The sequence below is a fragment of the Grampus griseus genome (genome assembly GCF_964374135.1).
Source record: "Grampus griseus genome assembly, chromosome: 6".
Lineage (NCBI taxonomy): Eukaryota > Metazoa > Chordata > Mammalia > Artiodactyla > Delphinidae > Grampus > Grampus griseus.
In genome coordinates, this window is record NC_139000.1 from 65,819,692 (window position 1) to 65,847,207 (window position 27,516).

At 36.5% G+C, this 27,516-nt stretch overlaps 2 protein-coding genes across 5 annotated transcripts in view; one reads left to right on the forward strand and one right to left on the reverse strand.

Annotated features, from left to right (window-relative positions):
• CNTLN (centlein) overlaps positions 1-27,516 on the forward strand; it is a gene marked incomplete at its 5' end in the record, with an annotated part of 329,914 nt that overhangs the window by 109,754 nt on the left and 192,644 nt on the right. For all 4 annotated transcript variants that reach the window (XM_082656525.1, XM_082656528.1, XM_082656526.1 and 1 more), the window contains one exon: positions 11,660-11,797. In XM_082656525.1, coding sequence (XP_082512651.1) covers positions 11,660-11,797 — 138 coding nt within the window. The remainder of the gene's footprint in view (positions 1-11,659; positions 11,798-27,516) is intronic.
• LOC309824368 (intraflagellar transport protein 22 homolog) lies at positions 15,314-15,799 on the reverse strand (the record flags this gene model as incomplete). The annotated part of the gene is made up of 1 exon (XM_082657212.1): positions 15,314-15,799. The coding sequence occupies one exon, from the start codon at positions 15,797-15,799 to the stop codon at positions 15,314-15,316; it is 486 nt and encodes a 161-aa protein (XP_082513338.1).

A 27,516-nucleotide genomic window follows, 5' to 3' on the forward strand; every position in this document is an offset into this window, starting at 1 on the left:
TGTATCCTTAGTGACCATCTATATAGATGTTCTATCATTATTTAAAGTGGCCTATATTCTCCAACTATTATTGTAAAACTCTATTTCTTCCTTCAATTCTATACTTTATATATTTTAAGGCTCTGGTTTTTGGTGCATGTATGTTTATAGTGGTTACACCTTGATGAATTGACTCATTGATCAATATATTATGTCCTCTTTTGTCTCTTATAACAGTTTTTGACTTATTTTATTTTGTCCAACATTCTTATGTCCATCCTAACTCTCTTTTGTTTATTATTTTCATGGAATATCTTTTCTCATCCTTTGATTTTCAATCTTTTTGTGTCTTTGGATATGATAGTATCTTTTAAAAACATATAGTTGTATAATTTTGTTTGTTTGTTTGTTTGTTTTTCTGTACGTGGGCCTCTCACTGTTGTGGCCTCTCCCATTGCGGAGCACAGGCTCCGGACGCGCAGGCTCTGGACGCGCAGGCTCAGCGGCCATGGCTCACGGGCCCAGCTGCTCCGCGGCATGTGGGATCTTCCCATACCGGGGCACGAACTCGTGTCCCCTGCATCGGCAGGTGGACTCTCAACCACTGCGCCATCAGGGAAGCCCATTTGGTAGTTTTTGACCATTATTTCTTTGAGTATTTTTTTCTGTCCTTATTCTATTGCCTCTCGTTCTGGTAGTCCCTTTATGCTTATATTGGTGCATTTAGTGGTGTCCAGTATTCCTCTGGGGCTATTAATTTGTATTATTCTTTTTTCTTGATATAGCTTCAAGTTTTTTGTTCTTATTCCTGTCAGTTCATATTAAATGTTGAGCTCTTCTAGTGAGGTTTTTTTGTTTGTTTTCATTTTAGTCACTGTGCTTTTTAGCACCAGAATTTCCATTTGGATGTTTCAAAACAATTTATATTACTTTATTGGTATTTTCCATCAGATGAGATACTGTCATTTTAACTTTTTAAAAATGATATGATACTTTTTAAAACATGATTTTCTTTTACTTTTTAAATATACTTATAATGCCTCTTTTGAAGTCTTTGTGAAGGCTGGTATCTGGATCCTCTCATGGGCAGTTGCTATTGCTTACTTTCTTTGCTTTGCATGAATGACACCTTTTCTTTGCATGTTGTAATTTTTTTGTTGAAAAATGTACATTTCAAGTTATATGCTAGGAGGAGTCAATTCAGCACCGTGGCAGAATGAAAAGCTATCTTTGTCTTTCCCCTTCAATCTACAACTACTAAAACATCTAAAACACAACAACGAAGCCTCTGTCCAATATATCAGGTTGCTGGAGAATTCCACACATCTGTGCATCTAAAGGTGGGTGGACTGGAACACATGGAGGAGGCTGAACCAAGGGAACAGCAGAGGCATGCTTGAAGTCCTGGTCCATCAGCCATGGCAGCTGAACCCACAACCCCAGAGAACCTGGCAGTGGCAGGGGACGTGGTGCACATGACTCAAGCCTCCTGGCCACATGGTTACTACAGCCACAAGTAACCGGGCAGCAGTGGTAGTGGGGCCTGGTACCCCGTTCCTCCAGCTGCTAAGGCACCCATTACTCCAGCCTCTCACATGCACATCTCATCTGTGGAGCTTATAACACTGGACACCACAGAGGCACTTGCAGGAAACTTACAACACTGGACACCATAGAGGCACCCGTAGGACCCTGGCTCCCCCTTCCCTTTCCCCCATGATAGTGGAACCTTCAACTTTGGATCCCAGATGAGGGAAGAGCCCACCATCCAAGGGCCCCAGGCAGCAGCAACTGTGACACTGGCAGAAGCAAGGTACCAATGACCCCAGAGACACAAGAAACAATAATGAATGCACAGGGCCACACCTGACAGAGGCGATGGAACGTGGAAAGTGCAGACTCTCAAGTAGAATCAGAGGCAGCTCAGGTAAGAGAAACCCAAAACTTGTGCTATATCACTACCTACTGGAAATCAAAAGAAAGACCTCTAATTTCTAACCTGTTGAATTGCTAGTATCAAGCAGAAAGGTGTTCCCTACTTCACATGCACCAGCAGAGGAACAATTTATCAAGCACCATGAAAAACCACAGTAACATTGTACCACAAAAAGAAAATGACAATTTCACATAAATTAAACTTAAAGTCATGGAACATTGCAATCTGATTGATAGAGAATTCAAGAGAGTTGTCATGAAGAAACTCAAAAAGGGTGTTCATTGAGCTCAGGAATAAAATTAATGAACAGAAGGAATAATTTACCAAAGAGGTTGAAACTAAAAGAAAAGAACCAAGGGGCTTCCCTGGTGGCGCAGTGGTTGAGAGTCCACCTGCCAATGCAGGGGACACGGGTTTGTGCTCCAGTCTGGGAGGATCCCACATGCTGCGGAGCGGCTGGGCCCATGAGCCATGGCCACTGAGCCTGCGCGTCCGGAGCCTGTGCTCCGCAACGGGAGAGGCCACAACAGTGAGGGGCCCGCGTACCACAAAAAATAAAAATAAAAAAATAAAAAGAAAAGAAAAGAACCAAACCACAATTCTGGAGCTTAAGAATTCAATAAATGAGATGAAGAATGCATTAGAAAGCATTGGATATAGAGCAGACCATAGTGAAGAGAGAATTAGTGATGGACTTCCCTGGTGGCACAGTGGTTAAGAATCTGCCTGCCAATGCAGGGGATGCAGGTTCGAGCCCTGGTCTGGATAGATCCCACATGCCTTGGAGCAGCTAAGCCTGTGCGCCACAACTACTGAGCCTGTGCTCTAGAGCCCATGAGCCACAACTACTGAGCCTGCATGCTGCAACTACTGAAGGTGGCACGCCTAGAGCCTCTGCTCTTCAACAAGAGAAGCCACTGCAACGAGAATCCTGGGCACTGCAATGAAGAGTAGCCCCCAATCGCAGCAACTAGAGAAAGCATGCATGCAGCAATGAAGACCCCACGCAGCCAAAAATAAATAAATAAAATATAAATAAATTTGTTAAAAAAAAAGAGAATTAGTGAGCTCAAAGATAGAAATCTTGGAATGATACAGTAGAAGAAGAAAGAGGATTGAGATATAAAAAAATGAGGAAATTCTACAATAGTTATTCAGCTCTTTTAGGAAGGGCAGCAATAGGGTAATGGGTACCCCAGAGGGAGAAGAGAGGAGAAGGGAGCAGAGAATTCATTTATAATAGCTGAGAACTTCCCAAACGTGGGGAAGGAACTAGATACACAAGCCCATGAGGCTAAGAGAACACCCAAACTGCCTCAATGCAAAAACCTTGTCCAAGACACATTATATTAAAGTTGTCAAAAGTCAATGACAAAGGAAGATTTTGAAATTCAGCCAGGGAAAAAAAGATGGTAACCTACAAAGGAACCCCCATTACGCTATCAGCAGATTTCTGAAACCCTACAGGCCTGGAGGGAGTGGAATGACAAGCTCAAAATACTGAAAGATTAAAAACTATCACCCAAGAATACTCCGTCCAGCAAAGTTATCATTCAGATATGAAGGAGAAAGAAAGATTTTCCCAGATAAATAAAAGCTCAGAGTTCATTAAAACTAGACCTGCCTTACAAGAAATGTTGAACGGTGCTCTTCTACCAGAAACAAAAAGGCAAAAGTACACAAAAGTTCGAGCAAGGTGATAAATAGAATCAGAAAGCTGTAATTATTAGAATTGGCTTTTAAATGCTTTTTTATAGCATAAAAGTTAAAGGGGAAAAGTAGAAAAAATAACTGTATCTACTTCAATTTGCTAACAAACTCTCAACGTATAAAGGGATAATTCAAGACAACAAAAACAAAATGGGAAGCGGAAAAGGATGTAATCTATATATGTAAATGAAGATAAGATGCTGTCAACAGAAAAAAGAGTGCTTTATCCATGAGACGTTTTAGACAAAACTCACAGCAACCACAAAGCATAAATCTAGAACAGAGACATGAAAAATAAACAAGGAGAAAACTGAGAAAAAAATCATAGAAAACCAAAATGGCAGACATAAACAGAAAGAAAAAGAAATGATGGAGATATAGAGCAACCAGAAAACAAAAGGTAAAATGGCAGTGACTAGTTATCATCTATCAATTATAACTCTTAATGTAATTGATTGAATTCACCAATCAAAAGACACAGAGTGACTGGATGCATTAAAAAACAAGACTCAAGTATACGTTGTTTCCAGGAGACTCATCTCAGCTCTAAAGACAAATGTAAGGTAAATGTGAAGGGACTGAATATGATACTCCAAGCAAATGACAACCAAAATAAGTGGATGTAGCCATACTCATGTCAGACAAAATAGACTTCAAGCCAAAGAAGGTAACAAGAGACAAAATTGAACAGTATATAATGATAAAGGGGACAATTCATCAAGAAGATATAATATTTATATATGCATCTAACATAGAAGCACCAAAATATATAAAACAGTTATTAGTAAATCTAAAGGGAGCAATTGACAGTAACACAGTAATAGTAGGGGACTTTAACACGAGCAGTTGATAGTAACACAGTAATAGTAGGGGAGTTTAACACCCCACCTGCATCAGTGGATAGTTCATCCAGGCCAAAAGTCAACAAGGAAACAGTGATCTTAAATGATACATTAGACCAAATGGATTTGATAGATTTGTACAGGGTATTCAGTCCAAATGCAGCAGAATGCATATTCTTCTCAAGTGTACATGGAACTTTCTCGAAGTTAGACCATATATTGGGACACAAAACAAGTCTCAAGAAATGTAAGAAGATTGAAATCATATCAAGCATCTTTTCAGTGGTATGAAACTAGAAATCAACTACAAGAAGAAAGCTTGAAAAATCACAAATATGTGGAGAATGAACAACATGCTACTAAGCAACTATTGGGTCAACAAAAAATCAAAGGAGAAATCAAAATTTATTTGATGATGAATGGAAAGGAAAATAGGACAAACCAAAATCTGTTGGAGGCAGCAAAAACAGTACTAAGGGAGAAGTTTATAGACATTCAGGCCTACTTTAAGAAACAAGAAAAATCTCAGTTGAACAATCTAACCTTACGTCTAAAGGAACTGGAAAAAGAATGACAAATGAAGCCAGAAGTCAGTAGAAGGAAATAAATAATAAAGATCATAGTGGAAATAAATTAAATGGAGACTAAAAAGACAATAAAAAAATCAATGAAATTAAGAGCTGGTTCTTTGAAAAGATAAAATCAACAAACCTTTAGCTAGACTCATTAGGGAAAAAAGACAAGGCTCTGGTAAATAAATTTGGAAATGAAAGAGGAGGAATAACAGTGGATACCAAAAAAAAAAAAAAAGGATTATAAGAGCATATTATGAACAACTATATGCCAACAAGTGGAACAGCCTAGAAAAAACAGACAAATTTTTAGAATCATACAGCTTCCAAGACTGAATCATGAAGAAATAGAAAATTTGAATAGACCACATAACTAGTATAGAAATTGAAACAGTAATCAAAAAGCTCCCCAGGCCTAGACAACTTCACAAGTGAATTCTACCAAACATTCAAAGAAGATTTAATACCTATTCTTCTCAAACTCTTCCAAAAAACTGAAGAGGAGTCAATGATTCCTAACTCAGTTTATTAGGCCAACATCACTCTCATAGCAAAACCAGACAAAGAAAACACACAGAAAAAAGAAAATTACAGGCCAATATCTTTGATGAACATAGATGCAAAAATTCTGAACAGAATATTAGCAAGCCAAGTAAAACAGTACATTAAAAGAATCATCACTGGGCTTCCCTGGTGGCGCAGTGGTTGAGAGTCCGCCTGCCGATGCAGGGAGACACGGGTTCGTGCCCCGGTCCGGGAGGATCCCACATGCTGCGGAGCGGCTAGGCCCGTGAGCCATGGCCTCTGAGCCTGCGCATCTGGAGCCTGTGCTCCACAACAGGAGAGGCCACAACAGTGAGAGGCCCACGTACTGCAATAAAAAAAAAAAGAATCATCACCGTGATCAAGTGGGATTTATCCCAGTGATAGAAGGAGGTTTCAACATCTGCAAATCAATCAACGTGATACATCACATCAACAAAAGGATGAAGACCATATGATGACCTCAGTAGATGCAGAAAAGGCATTTGACAAGATTCAACACCGGCTTTTGATAAAAATTCTCAACTAAATGTTTATAATAGTAACATACCTCATCATAATGAGAGCTGTAAATGACAAGCCCACATCTAGCATCATACTAAGTGGTGAAAAACTAAAAGCTCTCTCTCTAATATCAGGAACAAGACAACAAGACAAAGAGGCCACTTTTGCCACTCTTATTTAACATAGTATTGGAAGTCCTAGTATTGGAAGTCCTAGCCAGAGCAATTAGGCAAAGAAAAAGAAATAAAAGGAATTCAAATTGGAAAGAAAGGGGTAAAACTCTCACTGTTTGTGCATGACATGATTTTATATAGAGAAAACCATAAAAACTCCACAAAAAAGGCTATTAGAAAAAATAAATACAGCAGAGTTGCAGGGTATAAAATCAACATACAAAACTCTGTTATGTTTGTATATGCTAACAATGATCTAGCAGAAAGAGAAATTAAGAAAAGTCATATTTATAATCACAACAAAAAGAATGAAATACATCGGAATAAATTTAACCAAGGAGGTGAAAGACCTGAACACTAAGAACTGTAAGACCTTGTTGCTGGAAATTGGAGAAGACACATAAATTGAAAAATATTTTATGCTTATGAGTTGGAAGAATTAGCATTGTTAAAATACCCATACTACCTAAAACAATATATAGCTTCAGTTCAGTCTGTTTCCAAGTCAAAAGGACATTGTTCACAGAAATAGAACAAAAGTTTCTAAAATTTATAATGGAACCACAAAAGACCCTGAATAGCCAAAGCAATCCTGAGAAAAAAGAACAAAGCTGGAGGTATCACAGTCCATGATTTCCAGCTAGACTACAAAGCCATATTAATCAAAACAGCATGATATTTTCAGAAAAACAGATACATAGATCAATGGAATAGAATTGAGCACCCAGAAATAAACCAACACATAAACAGGTAATTAATATACAACAAAGGAACATATATATATAAAGACATTATAGCCTTTTCAATAAATGGTGTTGGGAAAACTGGACAGCCACATGCAAAAAAATGAAACTAGACCACTGTCCCACACCATACACAAAAATCAACTCAAAATGGATTAAAGACTTAAATGTAAGTCATGAAACCATAAAACTCGGAGGATAACATAGGCTTTATGTGCTTTGACACTGGTCTTAACAGTGTCTTTCTGGGTACGTCTTTTCAGGCAAGGGAAACAAAAGCAAAAATAAACAAATGGGACTACATCATCCTAAAAAGCTTCTGCACAGCAAAGAATACCATGTACAAAATGAAAAGGCAATCTACTGAATGGAAAAGACATTTGCAAATGATATATCTGATAAAAGGTAAAATCCAAAATATATAAAGAACTCATACAACTCAAGAAATAAACAATCCAATTAATAAGTGGGCAGAGGACCTGATTAGACATTTTCCCAAAGAAGACATGCAGATGGCTAACAGGCACATGAAAAGGTGTTCAACATCACTAATTATTAGGGAAATGCAAATCAAAACCACAATGAGATATCAGCTCACTCATGTTAGAATGGCTATTATCAAAAAGACAAGAAATAACAGGTGCTGTTGAGGATGTCGAGAAAAGGGGAGCCTCAGATAGTCTTGATGGGAATGTAAATTGGTGCATCCACTGTGGAAAACTGTATGAAGAGTCCAAAAAATTAAGAATAGAGCTACCATATGATTCAGCTACCCCATGTCTGGGTATTTATTCAAAGAATATGAAAACACTAATTCAAAAAGATATATGCACCATTATGTTCATTGTGATATTATTTACAATAGCTAGGATATAGAAACAACCTGAGTTCCCATCAACCAATAAATGGATAAAGAAGATACGGTATACACACACACATACACACGTGCGCGCACACATACACACACTCACACACATATGCACAGAGTAGAATACGACTCAGCCATCAAAAAGATGGAATCTTGCCATTTGTGACAATATGTATGGACCTTGAGGGTATTATACTAAGTAAAAGAGTCAGATGGAGAACTGTGTGATTTCACTAATATGTGGAAATCAAAAAGGAAACAGACAAAAACCAAAATAAACTAAAGAGAAACAAACACATAGATACAGAGAACACAGTAGTGGTTACCAGGGGAAGTTGTGGTGGTGGGGGGTGAAATGGATAAAAGGGGTTAACTGTATGGTGATGGATGGAAACTAAATTTTTGGTGGTGAGCATGCTGTAGGGTAGGGTATACAGAAGTAGAAATATAATGTTGTACACATGAAACATATAATATTATAAACCAATGTTATCTTAATAAAAATAAATCTAAAATAAAGTAAAAAGAAAAGTAACTTTTTCAAAGCAAAAAAAATTAATAAAAATAAAATTATATACTGTAGCAGTTTGGGGTTTTGTTTTGTCTGTTTGTGTTTGTTTTTGGCTGCGCTGCATGGCTTGTGGGATCTTAGTTCCCTGACCAGGGATTGGACTCGCACCCTCAGCAGTGAAAGTGTGGTGTCCTAACCACTGGACCGCCAGGGAATTCCCACTGTAGCAGTTTTGGATACTGGTTCCTCACTGCCATAACATCAGGGCTTGTTGACGTTTGCTCATTGTTTTTTTAATGTTTTCATTGGGCCATTTTAGGAAATCTGTTTCCCATGCTGTTAACAGTCTCTCGTGGTTGCTTTTCATAAAGCACAGACCTGGACATGTGCACATTCACCCTGTGATTTTAGCAGGGCTCTCCTTCACTGTCTCTTCTCTTGATTTGTCTGTTCATGTGTCTGTCTCTTGATCTGTCTGTTAATATGTTTGTTTCTTAATATGTCTGTTGGTATCACACCCAGCTGTTGGCCTCCAAAAACTGATGACTGATTAGATTCTTCTGTTGTTTTTGTCAATATCCTGGGACACAAATTGCTCCACAGTCTAATCTAATTAAATCTTGGCCTCTCCATAGGGTTTTTTTTAAATTGTGGTTAAGTAATATAACATAAAATTTAGAATCTTTTATCATTTTAAGTATACAGTTCAGCAGTGTTAAGTATATACACATTGGTATGCAACCAAGTTGCAGAAACATTTCATCCTTCAAAAGTGAAACTATATTCAAAAACAACTTCCCATTTCTCCTCCCCCCAGCTCCAGGCATCCACTAGTCTGCTTTGTGTCTCTATGTGATTCTTCATATAAGTGGAGTCATACATTATTTTTTGTAAGTGGCTTATTTGGCTTTCCATAATTATCTCAAGGTCCATCCATGTTCTTTCATATGTCAAAATTTCCTTCCTTGTTTATTGTGGTAAAAAACACATAACATAAAATTAACCATCTTAACCATTTTTAAGTGTACAGTTCAGTAGTGTTAACTATATTTACATTGCTGTGAAAGAGATCTCCAGAACTTTGTTGACTTCAAGACCTGCAACTCTGTTTTTTAATAACAACTGCTTAGTGCTCCCTTACCCTAGGCCTTGGTAACTACCGTTCTATTCTGTGTATCTATTAATTTGACTACTTTAGATACTTCGTATAAGTGGAGTCATCTGGTATTTGTCCTTTTGTGACTGATTTGTTTCATTAGGCATAATGTCCTCAAGGTTCATCCATGTGGTAGCATGTGACAGGCTTTCCTTTGGGGGCTGCATTGTGCTTCATTTTATGTGTATAGCACGTTTTGTTTATTCATTTGACGTTTAGGTTGCTGCCACTTGGCTATTGTGAATAGTGCTGCTACAAACATGGGTTTACAGATATCTCTTCAAGAACCTGCTTTTAGTTTTTTTAAATGTATATGCAGATGTGGGATTGCTGGATTATATGGTGGTCCTGTTTTTAATGTTTTGAAACCCCCCCCATACTGTTTTTGAGAGTATTTTTACAGTCCCAGCAACACACAAAGGTTCCTAATTCTTCACGTCCCAGCGAACACCTGTTATTTTCTGCCTTCCCTTCCCTTCTCTCATTTCCCTTTCCTTCCATGTTTCCTTCTCTCTTTCTCTCTTACATCCACCTACACACCCACCTATATATCTATCATTACTCTTTTTTAATAAATGGGAATTTAAGAAGTAATTCTTCTTAAATTCTTCTTATAAAACAACAGTTTACATATCTTAAAAAAATATTTTATTGCTAAAAACAGCTAACTGTCATCTGAGCCTTTAGCAAGTTGTAGTAGTAACATCAAATATCATTCATCACAGGTCACCATAACAAATATAATAATAATGAAAGAGTTTGAATTACCAAAGTATGGCACTGAGACATGAAGTGAGCAAATGTTGGAAAAATGGCATGGATAGACTTGTTTGATGCAGGGTTACCACAATCCTTCAATTTGTAAAAAAATGCAATATCAGTGAAGTGCAATAACGGGAAACATGATAAAGTGAGATATGCATGTACTCACAGTGCTATCTTGGCTGAAAGCCAATATTTTTATCTTCAAAAGTTCATTCTAGTTACTGCAGGGAGAATATATGAGGTATGGGTGCATTGCTAGAGTAGATTTTTAGTGCTTGACCTAAAGCTTGTTGCTCGCTTTTGTACATAATGAATGTATAGTGTATTTTGGGGTATCCTCTACTTTTAGATAAAATATTTATTTAATATTTTATGAAAATAAATTAATTTTATAATATATTGTTGAGAAAAAATATTTTTGAAAAAATGTACATCAGTTTTTCTTTTTTAACATCTTTATCAGAGTATAATTACTTTACAATGGTGTGTTAGTTTCTGCTGTGTAACAAAGTGAATCAGCTATACATATACATATATTTCCATTTCTCCTTCCTCTTGCATCTCCCTCACACCCTCCCTATCCCATCCCTTTAGGTGGACTCAAAGCACCCAGCTGATCTCCCTGTGTCATGCAGCTGCTTCCCACTAGCTATCTATTTTACATTTGGTAGTGTATATATGTCCATGCCACTCTCTCACTTCGTCCCAGCTTACCCTTCCCCCTCCCTGTGTCCTCAAGTCCATTCTCTGCATCTGCATCTTTATTCCTTGTACATCAGTTTTAAAATTGTTTCAAAATGAAAAAAAGATTTAGAGAATTATCAGGAGGAAAAGACCAACTTTGAACTTTAGGTGAAATTTCACCACAATCAAGTGAACTCAGCATGATCTGAACCTGAAACATTGTAAAATTATTTTTATTTTTTTGCTGCACCATTTTTTCTTCTCGAGTGTATCTGCATTTAAAGTTGAGGAAATAATAAAATATCTATTTGTTTTGAGTAATATTTAAGTAAATGAGCTCTTTTTTTGTTCATTGTAATTAACTTTTTTCATTATATAATACTTTACGGTAATTTTAATAAGTAAATTTCTACATAGATTTTCAAGTTTATTAGCTTCAGATTCTTAACTTTCACACCAGGAGACAATGATACTTTTACAGTTTCTGAAAAAAGTAACCTGTGACTGGTGTAAAATTTATTGATTGTATTAACATTTTTTAATTTAATGAAAACAAAATATAAAGCACTACTGATTTTTCACTGTTATTTTGTGGATTAAATATAACAGGCTTTTAATTTTATTTATTTATTTGATATTTATTATATTTGTGATATGAGTGCTCTAATTTTAGGCCTTTGAAGACAATTTAATCGAAGCAAGGAAAGAAATTGAAGTATCACAGAGTAAATATAATGCTCTATCATTACAGTTGAATAATAAACAGACTGAACTTATCCAGAAGGATATGGATATTACCCTGGTCAGGCAAGTATACTCACTCCTTAATTTAACATTTTAGAAATGTCCTTTGTTATGCAGAATGCCAGCATTTTTGTTTATTATTAACACCCTAAAATGACAATATATGTCTTCTGTGAGTACTTATGTTTGTGCATTGAAACTATCTAGAATTAACAGGGACAATCAGGGGTTTCACAGGGCTGAAAAGAATCATGCTCAAAGAGTAGCCTTGGTTCAGTTTTTAACAAGGAGGATGCATTCATTCCTTGTTTCCTTCTAAAATTCCTACCCATGCATTATGTAATATTATTGTTATAATGAATAATAAATGAGTGATCCAGTTTTGACGTTTTATTTTATTATGTTCTAAATAGTTTTAGTTTGTGAAATATTCTTTCTATATCAAAATAGTTAATTTTGTAGCACTACTCATAAAGTGGAAGTACTTGAAAAACTTTTTAAGTGTTTTGAAATATGTTAAACTACCTATTAATTTATTTTATAATAATCTTTATCAGAAAATATTGTTAGAACAGATCATAAATATATATACACATATACATACATATGTTATACATATATACACATGTATGTATGTGTGTACATTTTAAAATTTGAACTAATTAAAATAAATCATACAAAGTTTATCACATACCTGTATAAGCACAATTTCATTCTCTGAAATATGTCATATATTTTTATATGTAATATACTATATATATAATGTTTATATAGATATATAATTAATATATATAATTATGATATACATAAATATTTATATATACTTAATATTTATTTTTATATATACTGTATTACAATATATATATTGGGGCAGGATTTTTTATTGGGTAACAGATTAATACATACTATTATATATTTATATATAATATATAGTAATTTATATTATATATGTTTTATTATATGTAAAAATATATAAGCATTATATATTATAAATGAAAGCAAAAATCCATTGTGTCACATTTTAAAAATCTTTTTACCATAGGGTGAGGAAAATTATTTCTTTACAGATGATAGACTTTATGCACTCATGGTATAATTTTTTTAAGCCAGTAATTTGATGGAAGGCAAAAAAGTAATTCTAAACAGTAATAGAATCTTAAGTTTTAGAAGCAATCTTAAAATTTTTAATTATTCCTATCTTCTTCCCTATAAAAAAGCTTTTAGCCTTTGCTTGATACTTTTAGTTTATAAGTTTCTCAGTACTCTTCAAGACTGTTCTTTTTATTTTGTTCAAATTTCTAGATTGTTTCATATATTTAGTTGACATTTGGCTTTTTACAGTAGGCACCCATTTGTATCCTGATTCCTTATCTAGAGAATCTCAGAAACAGTCTAATCAGTTCTGTAGTTCAGACCTTCAAATAATAAAAGATAACTTTATTAATAAATTTTTTATTAACTTATTAACTGCTTCTGTTTCTCATAATTTTTCATGTATATGTTTTACAGACGTTATATTGTTTTGGGTTGCCTTTCTTTTTTTTTTGTTAGTAAAAATATGTAATATAAAATTCCCAAATAAATGGTTAAGTGGAATATTATGCAGCTGTAAAAAAGAAAAAGGCAGCTCTGTATATATTTTCACAAATCCTCCAAATAAAAAAAAGTGAAAAAAGCAAGCTGTAAAAAAGTGTGAATAGTTTGCTACTGTTTCCTTTAATAAAGCATATTTGTATGTGCACAGACTTCTGATAGAATACAGAAGGTAAGGGGGCTTCTGGAGAGGGGCTGGGGTTTGGGGACAGGTAAGACAGGGAGACTTCTTCATTAAATGGTCTCTTGTAACCTCTGCACATGTGGCCTCTTAAATTTTATAACATTTTTCTCAATTCAAGGACTCCCAAGGGTTGTACTCTGGCTATGAATGTAAATGAAAGCTGCTGGGTTAATTTTTCTACTGAGCTCTTGGATAATCATTAAAATATCAGATAAAAATAATCTCTGTTTTGGAGCTGTAGTCTCAACATCAATTAATATTATTGCAGGTATTACATAAGGAAGATTTACTACAGTTTGCGTTAACATTATCTTGTGTTCCTTGCAAAAGTTCCAACTGAGTGGAGGTCAGGCAAAAGGAAATTAACCTGGGCTTAAAATGTGCTCACTGGTAATCCAGGCAGTTTACTAAGAGTTGACTGTAGTTCAATCTAAATTTACCAGGGAACTGTCATTATCTGCCAACACCACTCTCTCAAGCAGACTGCCCAAACGGCTGCATTTCAGCCCTCTTCATTGTAAGAGTGAAACACAGCTGGGCATATTTTTCATCTCTTGTAAGTGTCTCTACTTTTCTTCCACTCTCAGTTGAAAAGACCTACATCTAAAATGTTTGGTTTTTTTTTTTTGGCTATGTTGTGTCTTCGTTGCTGTGTGCAGGCTTTCTCTACTTGTGGTGAGCAGGGGCTACTCTTTGTTGCAGCACGTGGGCTTCTCATTGCGGTGGCTTCTCTTGTTGCAGAGCATGGGCTCTAGGTGCACAGGCTTCAGTAGTTGCAGCATGCAGGCTCAGTAGTTGTGGCTCATGGGCTCTAGAGCACAGGCTCAGTAGTTGGGGCGCATGGGCTTAGTTGCTCTGCGGCATGTGGGGTCTTCTCAGACCAGGGATGGAACCCGTGTCCCCTGCATTGGCAAGCGGATTCTTAACCACTGCGCCACCAGGGAAGTCCCTACATCTAACTTTTGATCTAGTTAATATATTTTCAGGTTGGCTATATTACAAAATTCAAAAAGTAAAATTTATGAAAGAACAACAATTTGAAAGATCACTAAAACAAACTTGTACAATAAGCTATAAACTCACCATGTTTGGTTATCCTGAGCATTAAATCTTTTGACTATTTTTACAAATGGGTGTTATGACAGCATAACATTGTTTTTCCTGTATTTTATGAAATAACATTTAAGAATTAAATTCCCCTGAGATAATAAAAAAACTTTTTAGAAGAAGTATATGTATTCCACCTTCCAGTGTGATATGGTGTCCAGATATCAAGGACGTCTAAATAAAAATAAAATGTTGGAGAAGTTAAATGCTAATATTTTTCAAAAATATTCTAGGCAAGTTGTACAGATTAAGGAATGAAAATCACATTTAAACCAATCCACGTGGTTTAAACTACTGTTGCTATCACTGGGCTATGACAGTTACAATTCCACAACTTTTGTAATGTGACATAATGTGAAGGGGAAGCAAAAACCACCTCAGTTTTCCAGCTCTTTGGAGAGATCTGGGGCAAAGCAATCAGAATTCAGTAACAGGATTTTCTCAACTGAACCAAGGACAGAGAATAGATGGTATGAGTCAACTCCCTGGCTGACTGTTACCTTTGGCCAAATAAGGAAAATGTCTTCTACAGCCAAAGGGAGATGAGAACCTCAGTAGGTGGATGGATTTCAGATTTGCACTAAAATTGACTTCATTTGGGATGCGGAAGCATCTAGGTGAAGGCCGGTTAATTGATAATTGACATCTCCTCCCAGTCTCTGCTCTCAGACACTGAGTTGATTATGCCTCTTAAATACTTCATGAACTCCATCCTGATCTCTTCCGGTCATCCTTAAGATTTGAGTGCACCAGCTTCAGCTTGTTCAAGGATGGCGCCAAAGCTGGGTTTGCTTTGTCACTTCCAGAGCCTGGTTTATGGTGTGCACTCAACAGATATTGAGTATCCTGTAAAAACTGCTGCTGGACGAAGCAGGAATACCACATCTCAGTTTCCTTCAGGTGGCTTGGGATGTCAGCATTGAAGATGATCACCACCCCATAAGAGTCCCTCATCAGGGCTGGCCAGCAAGACTCGAACATTGGATCGCCACCACAATCCCAGAGCTCAGATTCACACCCCGTGCATTTGTCGTTGCTGGTAACATATGGGTTCTCAAATTCCAGGATCCTCATTCCTTGGGTTGGGTTGTATTTGGCGATGTCAGAAGATTTTGTCAGGAAGTTGGCCCAAAAGGTTTTTCCACTCTCACAGGGCCCCACAAAGAGGATCTTGGCCTTCAGCATTGCGATCTGCTGCCCAAAGACCTGCCAGAGCACACCCAGGTGCTGCCGGAGCCCTTGCTGCTGTCAGGGCAGAGCCTGGGTTGCCTTTCTGAACGCATTCCATCTTGTCAGAGTTTGTATCATCAATATTCTTAAAATATGACACCTGTAACCACATAAAATATTCCAACAAGACCTTTCCATTTTAAAGTATGATGATTTTAAACTATTGGATGGAACATGCGGTCCATTCTAGGGTACAGTGCAGTGTTATGTGAATGGGATTTGAAAAATTATGTTTTCTACTAAATTTTGCACCTGCATTTATCTGTATAGTTGAATTTAGTGTACTGCAAGAACTATAAGCTGCAGTAAATAAGGCAATGATATCCATAGATGGACATTTTCTTACAAGATGGTAAAAAGATGAACTCTGTGTAATTTTAAGTGTTTGATTATAAGGACTCAAAAAGGAGGAGGTAATAGCACAGAGCTTGAAGACTTCAGAGGACTTTTACTCAGACCATCATTATAGGGTAGTAGTTGAGATGTCTTCAGTGTTTTTCCTGAATTGTTTGAATAATCATTTTCTGAATACACTACATGTCTCCTTCATTTTTATTTCTTGTGGGTGTGCATGTGTGTGTGGTGGTTATGATATACCAGCATTACTGTACTGAATCTGTATATTGTGCAAAAGACATACCAAGCCATAATTATCTGTAGGAAAAGTGGTCTAGGCACTTTCTTATTTGGATATACTTTTACTTGTTGATAAATGATGGAGTTGACCTAGCTTTATTTCTTTATGGGTTTATTTCTTTGAATTCCTAATTATTTGCATATTTATTGAATAATTAATCTGTGTTACACATTGTGCTATGGAATAGTGCTGTGAACTACCACAAATGATTTTTACCTTACGTTAGAATATAAATAAAAAAATAAGTAAATAATATACATGTCTGTAACATATACAGAACATCTTAGTATAAACCTAGAACTTGCATAAAAGTCAGTAACCAGTTAAGTTGCCTAACTAAAATTTTTGCCTGACTGGTAATGATTCAACAGTTACGTGGAGAGTGAGCTAAATGAATAGCTTAACTTCCATTGAGAAGGTGGGCTAATGTCAATTGATTTGGGAATTTTTCTTAGAAATTAGTTGTGAATCTCCGAAAAGCAATGAAAAAATAAAGGTCAAGACAGAGCAGTTACAATTTTGGTGAGGAATATCATCAAAGTCAGAATCCTGAAATTGGACTAATGCATCTGGATTGCTGGTGTTCCTAGGCACTTGGCAGAAGCAAGTGTAAATTAACTCTGGAGGATAATAAAGCAATTCTGTCCTCAAATTATGTCTACAGTTTTACAAACTAATGTCTAGCACATAGTCAGAAATATCAAGTATGTGGTAAAGCAATAATAAAAATTAAAAGACGTAAGAACTGGAGGAGATTGGTTCAAGATGGCAGAGTAGAAGGACATGCGCTCACTCCCTCTTGCGAGAGCACCAGAATCACAACTAACTGCTGAACGATCATTGACAGGAAGACTCTGGAACTCACCAAAAAAGATACCCAACATCCAAAGACAAAGGAGAAGCCACAATGAGATGGTAGGAGGGGCGCAATCACAATAAAATCAAATCCCATAACTGCTGGGTAGGTGACTCACAAACTGGAGAACAATTATACCACAGAAGTCCACCCACTGGAGTGAAGGTTCTGAGCCCCACGTCAGGCTTCCCAACCTGGGGGTCCGGCAACGGGAGGGGAAATTCCCAGAGAATCAGACTTTGAAGGCTAGCAGGATTTGATTGCAGGACTTTGACAGGAGTGGGGGAGAGATTCCACTTTTGGAGGGCACACACAAAGTAGTGTGTGCATCAGGACCCAGGGGGAAGAGGCAGTGACGCATAGAAGACTGAACCAGACCTACCTGCTAGAGTTGGAGGGTCTCCTGCAGAGGCAGGGGGTGTCTGTGGCTCACCATGGGGACAAGGGCACTGGCGGCAGAAGTTCTGGGAAGTACTCCTGGGCAGGAACCCTCCCGGAGTCTGCCATTAGCCCTACCAAAGAGCCTGTAGTCTCCAGTGTTGGGTTGCCTCAGGCCAAACAACCAACAGGGAGGGAACAGAGCTCCACCCATCAGCAGGCAAGCTGATTAAAGTTTTACTGAGCTCTGCCCACTAGAGCAACGCCCAGCTCTACCCACCACCAGTCCCTCCCATCAGGAAGCTTGCACAAGCCTCTTAGATAGCCTCTTCCAGCAGACAGTAGACAGAAGAAGCAAGAAGAACTACAATCCTGCAGCCTGTGGAACGAAAACCACATTCACAGAAAGACAGACAAAATGAAAAGGCAGAGGACTATGTACCAGATGAAGGAACAAGTTAAAACCCCAGAAGAACAACTAAATGAAGTGGAGATAGGCAACCTTCCAGAAAAAGAATTCAGAATAATGATAGTGAAGATGATCCAGGACCTCCAAAAAAGAATGGAGGCAAAGATGGAGAAGATGCAAGAAATGTTTAACAAAGACCTAGAAGAATGAAAGAACAAACACCTAGAAGAATTAAAGAACAAACAAACAGAGGTGAACAATACAATAGCTGAAATGAAAAATGCACTGAAAGGAATCAATAGCAGAATAAGTGAGGCAGAAGAACGGTTAAGTGACCTGGAAAACAGAATGGTGGAAATCACTGCCGTGAACAGAATAAAGAATGAAAGAAATGAAGACAGCATAAGAGACCTCTGGGACAACATTAAATGCAACAACATTCGCATTATAGGGATCCCAGAAGGAAAAGAGAGAGAGAAAAGACCCGAGAAAATATTTGAAAAGATTATAGTTGAAAACTTTCCTAACATGGGAAAGGAAATAGCCACCCAAGTCCAGGAAGTGCAGAGAGTCCCAGACAGGATAAACCCAAGGAAAAACATGCCGAGACACACAGTAATCAAATCGCCAAAAATTAAAGTCAAAGAAAAATTATTATAAGCAATAAGGGAAAAATGACAAATAACATACAAGGGATCTCCCATAAGGATGACAGCTGATTTCTCAACAGAAACTCTACAAACCAGAAGGGAGTGGCACGATATATCTAAAGTGATGAAAGGGAAGAACCTACAACCAAGATTACTCTACCTGGCTAGGATCTCATTCAGATTTGATGGAGAAATCAAAAGCTTTACAGACAAGCAAAAGCTAAGAGAATGCAACACTACCAAACAACTCTACAACAAACGCTAAAGTAACTTGTCTAAGTGGGAAACACAAGAGAAGAAAAGGACCTACAGAAACAAACCCAACACAATTAAGAAGTTGGTAATAGGAACATACATATCAATAATTACCTTAAATGTGAATGGAATAAATGCTTCAACCAAAAGAGAGAGGCTCACTGAATGGATACAAAAATAAGACCCGTATATATGCTGTCTACAGGAGACCCACTTCAGACCTAGGGACACATACAGACTGAAAATGAGGGGATGCAAAAAGATATTCCATGCAAATGGAAATCAAAAGAAAGCTGGAGTAGCAATACTCATATCAGATAATACAGACTTTAAAATAAAGAATGTTACAAGAGACAAGGAAGGACACTACATAGTGGTCAAGGGATCAATGCAAGAAGATATAACACTTATAAATATATTCACCCAACATAGGAGCACCTCAATACATAAGGCAACTGCTAACAGCTATAAAAGTGGGCATCGACAGTAACACAGTAATAGTGGGGGACTTTAACACCTCACTTACACCAATGGACAGATCACCGAGGCAGAAAATTAATAAGGAAACACAAGCTTTAAATGACACAATAGACCAGATAGATTTAATTGATATTTGTAGGACATTCCATCTGAAAACAGCAGATTACACTTTCTTCTCAAGTGCACATGGAACATCGTCTAGGGTAGATCAAATCTTGGGTCACAAATCAAGCCTTGCTAAATGTAAGAAAATCGAAATCATACCAAGGATCTTTTCCAACCACAACACTGAAATTAGAAATAAATTACAGGGAAAAAAACTTAAAAAGCACAAACAGATGGAGGTTAAACAATACATTACTAAATAACCAAAAGATCACTGAAGAAATCAAAGAGGAAATCAAGAAGTATCTAGAGACAAATGGCAACGAAAACATGACGACCCAAAACCTATGGGATGCAGCAAAAGCAGTTCTAAGAGGGAAGTTTATAGCAAAACAATGCTACCTCAAGAAACAAGAAAAATCTCAATCTAACCTTACACCTAAAGGAAGTAGAGAAAGAAGAACAAACAAAATCCAAAATTAGTAGAAGGAAAGAAATTATAAAGATCAGAGCAGAAATAAATGAAATAGAAACAAGAAAACAATAGCAAAGATCGATAAAACTAAAAGCTGCTTCTTTGAGAATATAAACAGAATTGACAGACCTTTAGTGAGACTCATCAAGAAAGAGGGAGAGGACTGAAATCAATAAAATTAGAAATGAAAAAGGAGAAGTTGCAATGGACACTGCAGAAACACAGAGCATTATGAGAGACTACTACAAGCAACTCTATAGCAATAAAATGGACAACCTAGAAGAAATGGACAAATGTTTAGAAAGCAATAACCTTCCAAGATGGAACCAGGAAGAAATAGAAAATATGAACAGACCAATCATAGGTAATGAAATTGAAACTGATTAAAAATCTTCCCACAAGCAAAAGTCCAGGGCCAGATGGCTTCACAGGCGAATTCTATCAAACATTTAGAGAAGTGCTAACACAGATCCTTCTCAAAAGCTTCCAAAAATATTGCAGAGGAAGGAACACTCCCAAACTCATTTTACGAGGCCACTGTTACCCTGATACCAAAACAAGACAAAGATACTACAAAAAAAAATTACCGACCTATATCACTGATGAATATAGATGCAATAATTCTCAACAAAATGATAGCAAACAGAATACAACAACACATTCAAAGGGTCATACACCGTGATCAAATGGGATTTATATCAGGGATGCACGGATTCTTTAATATACGCGAATCAATCAATGAAGAATAAAAACGATATTAACAAATTGAAGAATAAAAATGATATGATTATCTCAATAGATGCACAAAAAGCTTTTGACATAATTCAACACCCATTTATGATAAAACTCTCCAGAAAGTAGGTATAGTGGGAACCCACCTCAACATAATGAAGGCCATATGTGACAAACCTACAGAAAAGATCATTCTCAGTGTTGAAAAACTGAAAACATTACCTCTAAGATCAGGAACAAGACAAGGATATCCATTCTCGCTAGTATTATTCAACATACTTTTGGAAGTCCTAGCCACAGCAATCAGAGAAGAAAAAGAAATAAAAGGAATACAAGTTGGAAAAGAAGTAAAACTGTCACCGTTTACAGATGCCATGATACTATACATAGATAATCCTAAAGATGTGACCAGAAAACTACTAGAGCTAATCAATGAATTTGGTAAAGTTGCAGGATACAAAATTAATGCACAGAAATCTGTTGCGTTCCTATTCAATAACAACAAAAGATCAGAAAGAGAAATTAAGGAAACAATCCCATTTACCATTGCAACAAGAGGAATAAATCTACCTAAGGAGGTAAAAGACCTGAACTCAGAAACCTATAAGACACAGATGAAAGAAATCAAAGGTGATACAAACAGATGGAGAGATATACCATGTTTTTGGACTGGAAGGATCAATATTGTGAAAATGACTATACTACCCAAAGCAATCTACAGATTCAGTGATATCCCTAGCAAATTACCAATGACATTGTTTACAGAACTAGAACAAAAAATCTTAAAATTTGTATGGAGACACAAAAGACCCCGAATAGCCAAAGCAATCTTGAGTGAAAAAAACAGCTGGAGGAATCCGACTTCCTGACTTCAGACTATACTACAAAGCTACATTAATGAAGACAATATGATACTGGCACAAAAACAGAAATGAAATATAGGTCAATGGAATAGGATAGAAAGCCCAGAGATAAACCCATGCACCTATGGTCAACTAATCTATGACAAAGGAGACCAGGATATACAGTGGAGAAAAGACAGTCTCTTCAACAAGTGGTGCTGGGAAAACTGGACAGCTACGTATAAAAGAATGAAATTAGAACACTCCCTAACACCCTGCACAAAAATAAACTCAAAATGGATTAAAGACCTAAATGTGAGAGCAGACACTATAAAACTCTTAGAGGAAAACATAGGAAGAACACTGTTTTACATAAATCACAGCAAGATCTTTTTTGATCCACCTCCTAGAGTAATGGAAATAAAAACGAAAATAAAAGAAATGGGACCTGATGAAACTTAAAAGCTTTTGCACAGCAAAGGAAACTATAAAGAAGATGAAAAGACAACCCTCAGAATGGGAGAAAATATTTGCAAACGAAGCAACGGACAAAGGATTAATCTCCAAAATACATAAACAGCTCATGCAGCTCAGTATTAAATAAACAAACAACCCAATCAAAAAATGGGCAGAATACCTAAATAGACATTTGTCCCTGAAGGACATACAAATGGGCAAAAGGCATATGAAAAGATGCTCAACATCACTAATTACTAGATAGATGCAAATCAGTACTACAATGAGGTATCACCTCACACTGGTTAGAATGGGCATCATCAGAAAATCTACAAATAACAAATGCTGGAGAGGGTGTGGAGAAACGGGAACCCTCTTGCACTGTTTGTGGGAATGTAAATTGATACAGCCACTATGGAGAACAGTATGGAGGTTCCTTGAAAAACTAAGAATTACCATATGACCCAGCAATCCCACTAGTGGGCATATACTCAGAGAAAACCATAATTCAAAAAGAAACATACACCCCAATGTTCATTGCAGCAATATTTACAATAGCCATATCATGGAAGCTTCCTAAATGCCCATCAACAGACGAATGGATAAAGAAGATGTACATATATACAGTGGAATATCACTCAGCCATAAAATGGAACAAAATTGGGTCATTTGTAGAGACATGGATGGATCTAGAGTCTGTAATACAGAGTGAAGTAAGTTAGAAAGAGGAAAACAAATATCATATATTAATGCATATATGTGGAATGTAGAAGAATGCTAGAGATGAACTGGTTTGCAAGGCAGAAATAGAGACACAGATGTAGAGAACAAATGTATGGACACCAAAGGTGGGGGAAAGCAAGAGTCGGGGGTGGGGGTGGGATGAATTGGGATTGACTATACACTAATATGTATAAAATAGATAACTAAGAAGACCTGGTTTATAAAAAAATAAATAAAATTTAAATTAAAAAAACTGGAAATGAAAGATAAAGACCTAGTTATTTGCCTATATATGAGTAATTAACATAGCAAACCCAAAAAAAATTTATAGAAAGATTTCTAAAATTAATAACGTGGATTTAGCACACTTGGTAGATACAAGGTCAGTGTAGAAAATTCAAATGCATTTTTTATGCCAGCACAAAAATTAGGAAATAGACTTAAAAAGAATATAATTTATAATATAGGTAAAAATATGAACAGCAAATATAATGAAAGATATGTGTTACCTTTATACAGAGATCTGTAAAACATTATTGAGAGAAATAGAAAGTCTAGTATGTACAGATAAATACAGAGTTCATGATTTGCAAGACTCAGTATGATAAAGATGTCTATTCTCTCCAAATAGATATTGAGATTCAGAGGAATACAAATTATCAGCAACAGGAAACTATTATTACCCCCAGGCCAGAAGGGGCAAGGAGAGAAGCTTTTACTGGATCTCTGTGAGAAGTCTAGCCCTGGGAGAGAGGCTGACTAATAGGAGAAGTATTCTTAGATACAGGAACAGAGACACTGCCAACTGTGGCTCATTGGAGAGGGAGATAGGGAAAGAAATACCTTGACCTCTTTTTCCTTTACCCTCTAATCATGGACCAGCACTTTCAGCTACTCAAATATAAACCCAGAAGAAAGGGAGCCAATGTAATATAGTCTGTGGAAGTTGGCCTCTCAGGCTAGATTGTAGTCTAGAGTACAGAGAGTAATAGTGTAGAGATGATGAATATTGGATAAGAGAATATGTGGTGCATTCTCCATTTCTGCTCTTTTTCAGAGCTTTCCTGGACATTTATTGCTTAATTAATTTTTCCATATAAACTTTAGGTTAAACTGGCTTATTTCTTGTTTGCTATTTTATTATGGCATCAAATTTAAAAGCAAACTGAAGGAGAATTGCCCTCTTGATGATGTCAGTTTTTCTGTCCCAGAGAATGGGAGTGCCATTACATTTGTTTCAGTACCTTTCTGTCCTTATGAAATGTTTTGTTCCTTATGCTGGTTTTGACCTTTCTTCTTAAATTTTTATTCCTAGCTCTTTCATGGTTTTTGTTACTGTTTTAAATGGAATCTTTCTTTCCCCTATAGTTTCCTACTGATTTTCCTTTTATTACTTGTTGTTTTTGCTGTGCTATTCTGTTTTGATGTGTTATGATTTGGTAGGTAAAGTGTCCAACAAAGTTATTTTGATTTTACTGTGAATTGTACTTTTTACTTTTTTCTGTATAATAATTTTTGCCTTGAGTTTTAATTCCTCTGAAATTAATATTGCTATTCTTTTTGGGGGGTTATATTTATATGGTAACAAACTAAGTACATAATTGTTTAGGTATAATGATACATGTGAATTATAAGAAAATACATGTAGTACGGAAAAGTACAAAGAAGATAGAGGGAAAAAATTAGAGTTAAAATACAACCCCAGAGGAATAATAGCCATTAAAATTTTATTAGAATCGTTCTATATTTTTCTCAACACATATTTATAGATTGAAGAGTAGGTAAACAAGTTCTTAGATAAAAGGGACTGTATTGAACATTTTTGTTTGTTTGTTTTTGGCTGCATCGGGTCTTCGTTGCAGCACATGGGATCTTCATTGTGGCATGCGGACTTCTTAGTTGAAGCATGAAGCTTCTTAGTTGCGACATGCAGACTTCTTAGTTGTGGCATGAGGACTCTTAGCTGCTGCATGCACGCAGGATCTAGTTCCCTGACCAGGGATTGAACCCAGGCCCCCTGCATTGGGAGCATGGGGTCTTACCTACTGGACCACCAGGGAAGTCCCGAACATGTTTTTCTAATAAGTGATAACTTCAGTTTTTGTGATATAATGGAACAATAGACACTGAAGTGAAATTGAAAGAATTATTAAATCTCAGATAATTTTTTCTTCTCTATAAGAACCACTAACTATTTTTCTAAAACTAAGAAAGAAATGGCATAAAAAAACTTTGGAGGTTGATGTAATTATGTTTTTTTTTAAAAAAAAAAACTACATTTCATCTTGAATTGGATTTGATACCCTGCTATGTACACTTAGTAAAATAGGACATACATTCAACCATTTTAACTCCTTCTCATTTTGCATCTCAGGATTTATAACCTTTATCTCCTCATGCATAACCACAGTGCCTAAAGATATTTAGACTTAGTTTTCTGTATTGCTTCAGTGCTCTTCACTAAACTTTTTACTCTTGATGTGTTTATTCCTATACTCAATTTTGATTCACCTTAAAGGCCCATTTTTACCAGGGCCTTCTCTGTTGCTGGAGTATGCTTTCTCCTCCATTAACATCAGATTTAGCCACGTGGCCTGTGGAATGAGTGTGAAAGTGATGTATATCATGTCCTGGCAAGTGTTTTAAAAGAGTCATTACTTGAATTGCCTTTACTTTTTGCCCTCTGCCATTAGAGTGGCATATTACTAATGCCGTCTACTGCTCCAGTTTGGGTCTTAGGATAGGGGAGAGCCACATGTAATGTGAGCAAGCAAATCTTTGTTTTTGTAACAGTACGTTTTGGTTTTTTTTTTTTTGGTAACTGCAAAATAACCTATAGATGCTGTCTGAAACCCTTTGTCAGTCTTTGCTATCAAATTTGATGTCTAAAGGGATATTCCTAATTTCTCCTATGGCTTATTCAATCCCTTAGTAAACATCACTGTAACTGAGCAATACAGTATTTTTAATCAGCTTAACATTCTTCTTCTTTTTTTTAATCTTAAAAAGTATTTATTTATTTATTTTCACACACACACACACACACACACACACACACACACACACTGTATTTTATTTTTACAAGAGAGAAATAAACTGACACCAAGCATTGTAAATGGATGACCACAACAAAAGCAACAATGATTGCAATTACCAGACATGAAACACACTCATACTATGTCATAATATTGACAGAAACATAGATCAATGGAACAAGATAGAAAGCCCAGAGATAAACACACGCACCTATGGTCAACTAATCTATGACAAAGGAGGCAAAGATATACATGGAGAAAAGACAGTGTCTTCAATAAGTGGTGCTGGGAAAACTGGACAGCTACATGTAAAAGAATGAGATTAGAACACTCCCTAACCCCATACACAAAAGTAAACCCAAAATGGATTCGAGACCTAAATGTAAGACCGGACACAACATTCTTCTTGAGATGGGAAGAAGTGTCGTTGGTTCTCAGCATCGTCTTAGCTCAACCTACCCTTTCACCCTTTCCTTTATTCTTTTTAATCCGTGTTTGGAGAAACTTCTCAAGTTTGAACCTACCAATTAATTTTACTTTCCATAGTTTTGGTTTCCCTCATAACTTCTCTCATTATGGATTTTAATGCTATTATGACATCTTTCTTTCTTAACAATCTTTCTTCTTTATGTTATCCTTATCATTTCATCCATTCAACAACTGTCTTATCCCATATATCCTAGAAAACAGAGGCTGAGTGAAGGTTACTGATTACTTGCTTGAGAGATTCAATTCCAAGGCAGAGTGAGTGAGAGAAGAATAATCTGAGGCAGGGAAGGATAAAGAGTAATTCAAGGAAACACATCATTGTGCTGGCCACTGCTTCATGATGAGCCATGAAGAGACATCAGGTGCATTGAATTAGACACTCAGGTTGATTCTGGACAGACTATAGAAAGAAACCATGCCCTATAGCAATCCTTCAGATAGAAAAAACAAAAAAGACAAACAAAAAAACTTCTTGTGTTTTATCTTCCATTGATCAAAGTTTGCTGCTTATACCATGCCTGTGTTGTAGCATTTTATCCTAATCTGGAAGTGGTACAAGGAGACAAATGTGCTAGGCATGCAGCTAGTTGACCTCAAGTGATGGAGCCACATAGCTGCATAAATGTTATAGGCTTAAGTGGTAGTTAATAGTCTGAGGCAGAGCAAGGGACTAAGAATCTAGGAGGCTGGTGAGCTGAATCTGAAGAGGTATATAAGATGTGTCTAAGACAACAACCAATATTTAATAGGCTACAGGAACTATGCTAGGTTGTCCCTTTATAGCAGTGAGCACAAAAGTCCCTACCTTCACAGACATTTTTGTTAAGATTATCTTCACATCTTGACTTTCTATTGAGATAATTAAGAGAAGTGCAATGGTTTCTTTTTCATACATTTTCTAGACCTTTCTTATAATTCCTTCAGTAACTCCTACTCAGAGGTATAATTTTCCTCTGAGTATGCACAATAAAACTTCTTTTTTCTTAATTCTAAGCACTCCTTTTAAATAATTCCTGTTTGTTTTTCTTTACTTATTTTCAAATGAAGATAGGTCTACACAAGTTCAGTGTTTTCCAGCGGTCCAGATGTATGTTTCCAAAGCCTTATTTGCAGCTTACTTTGATACTGATCAGTTTCCACTTTCATATTT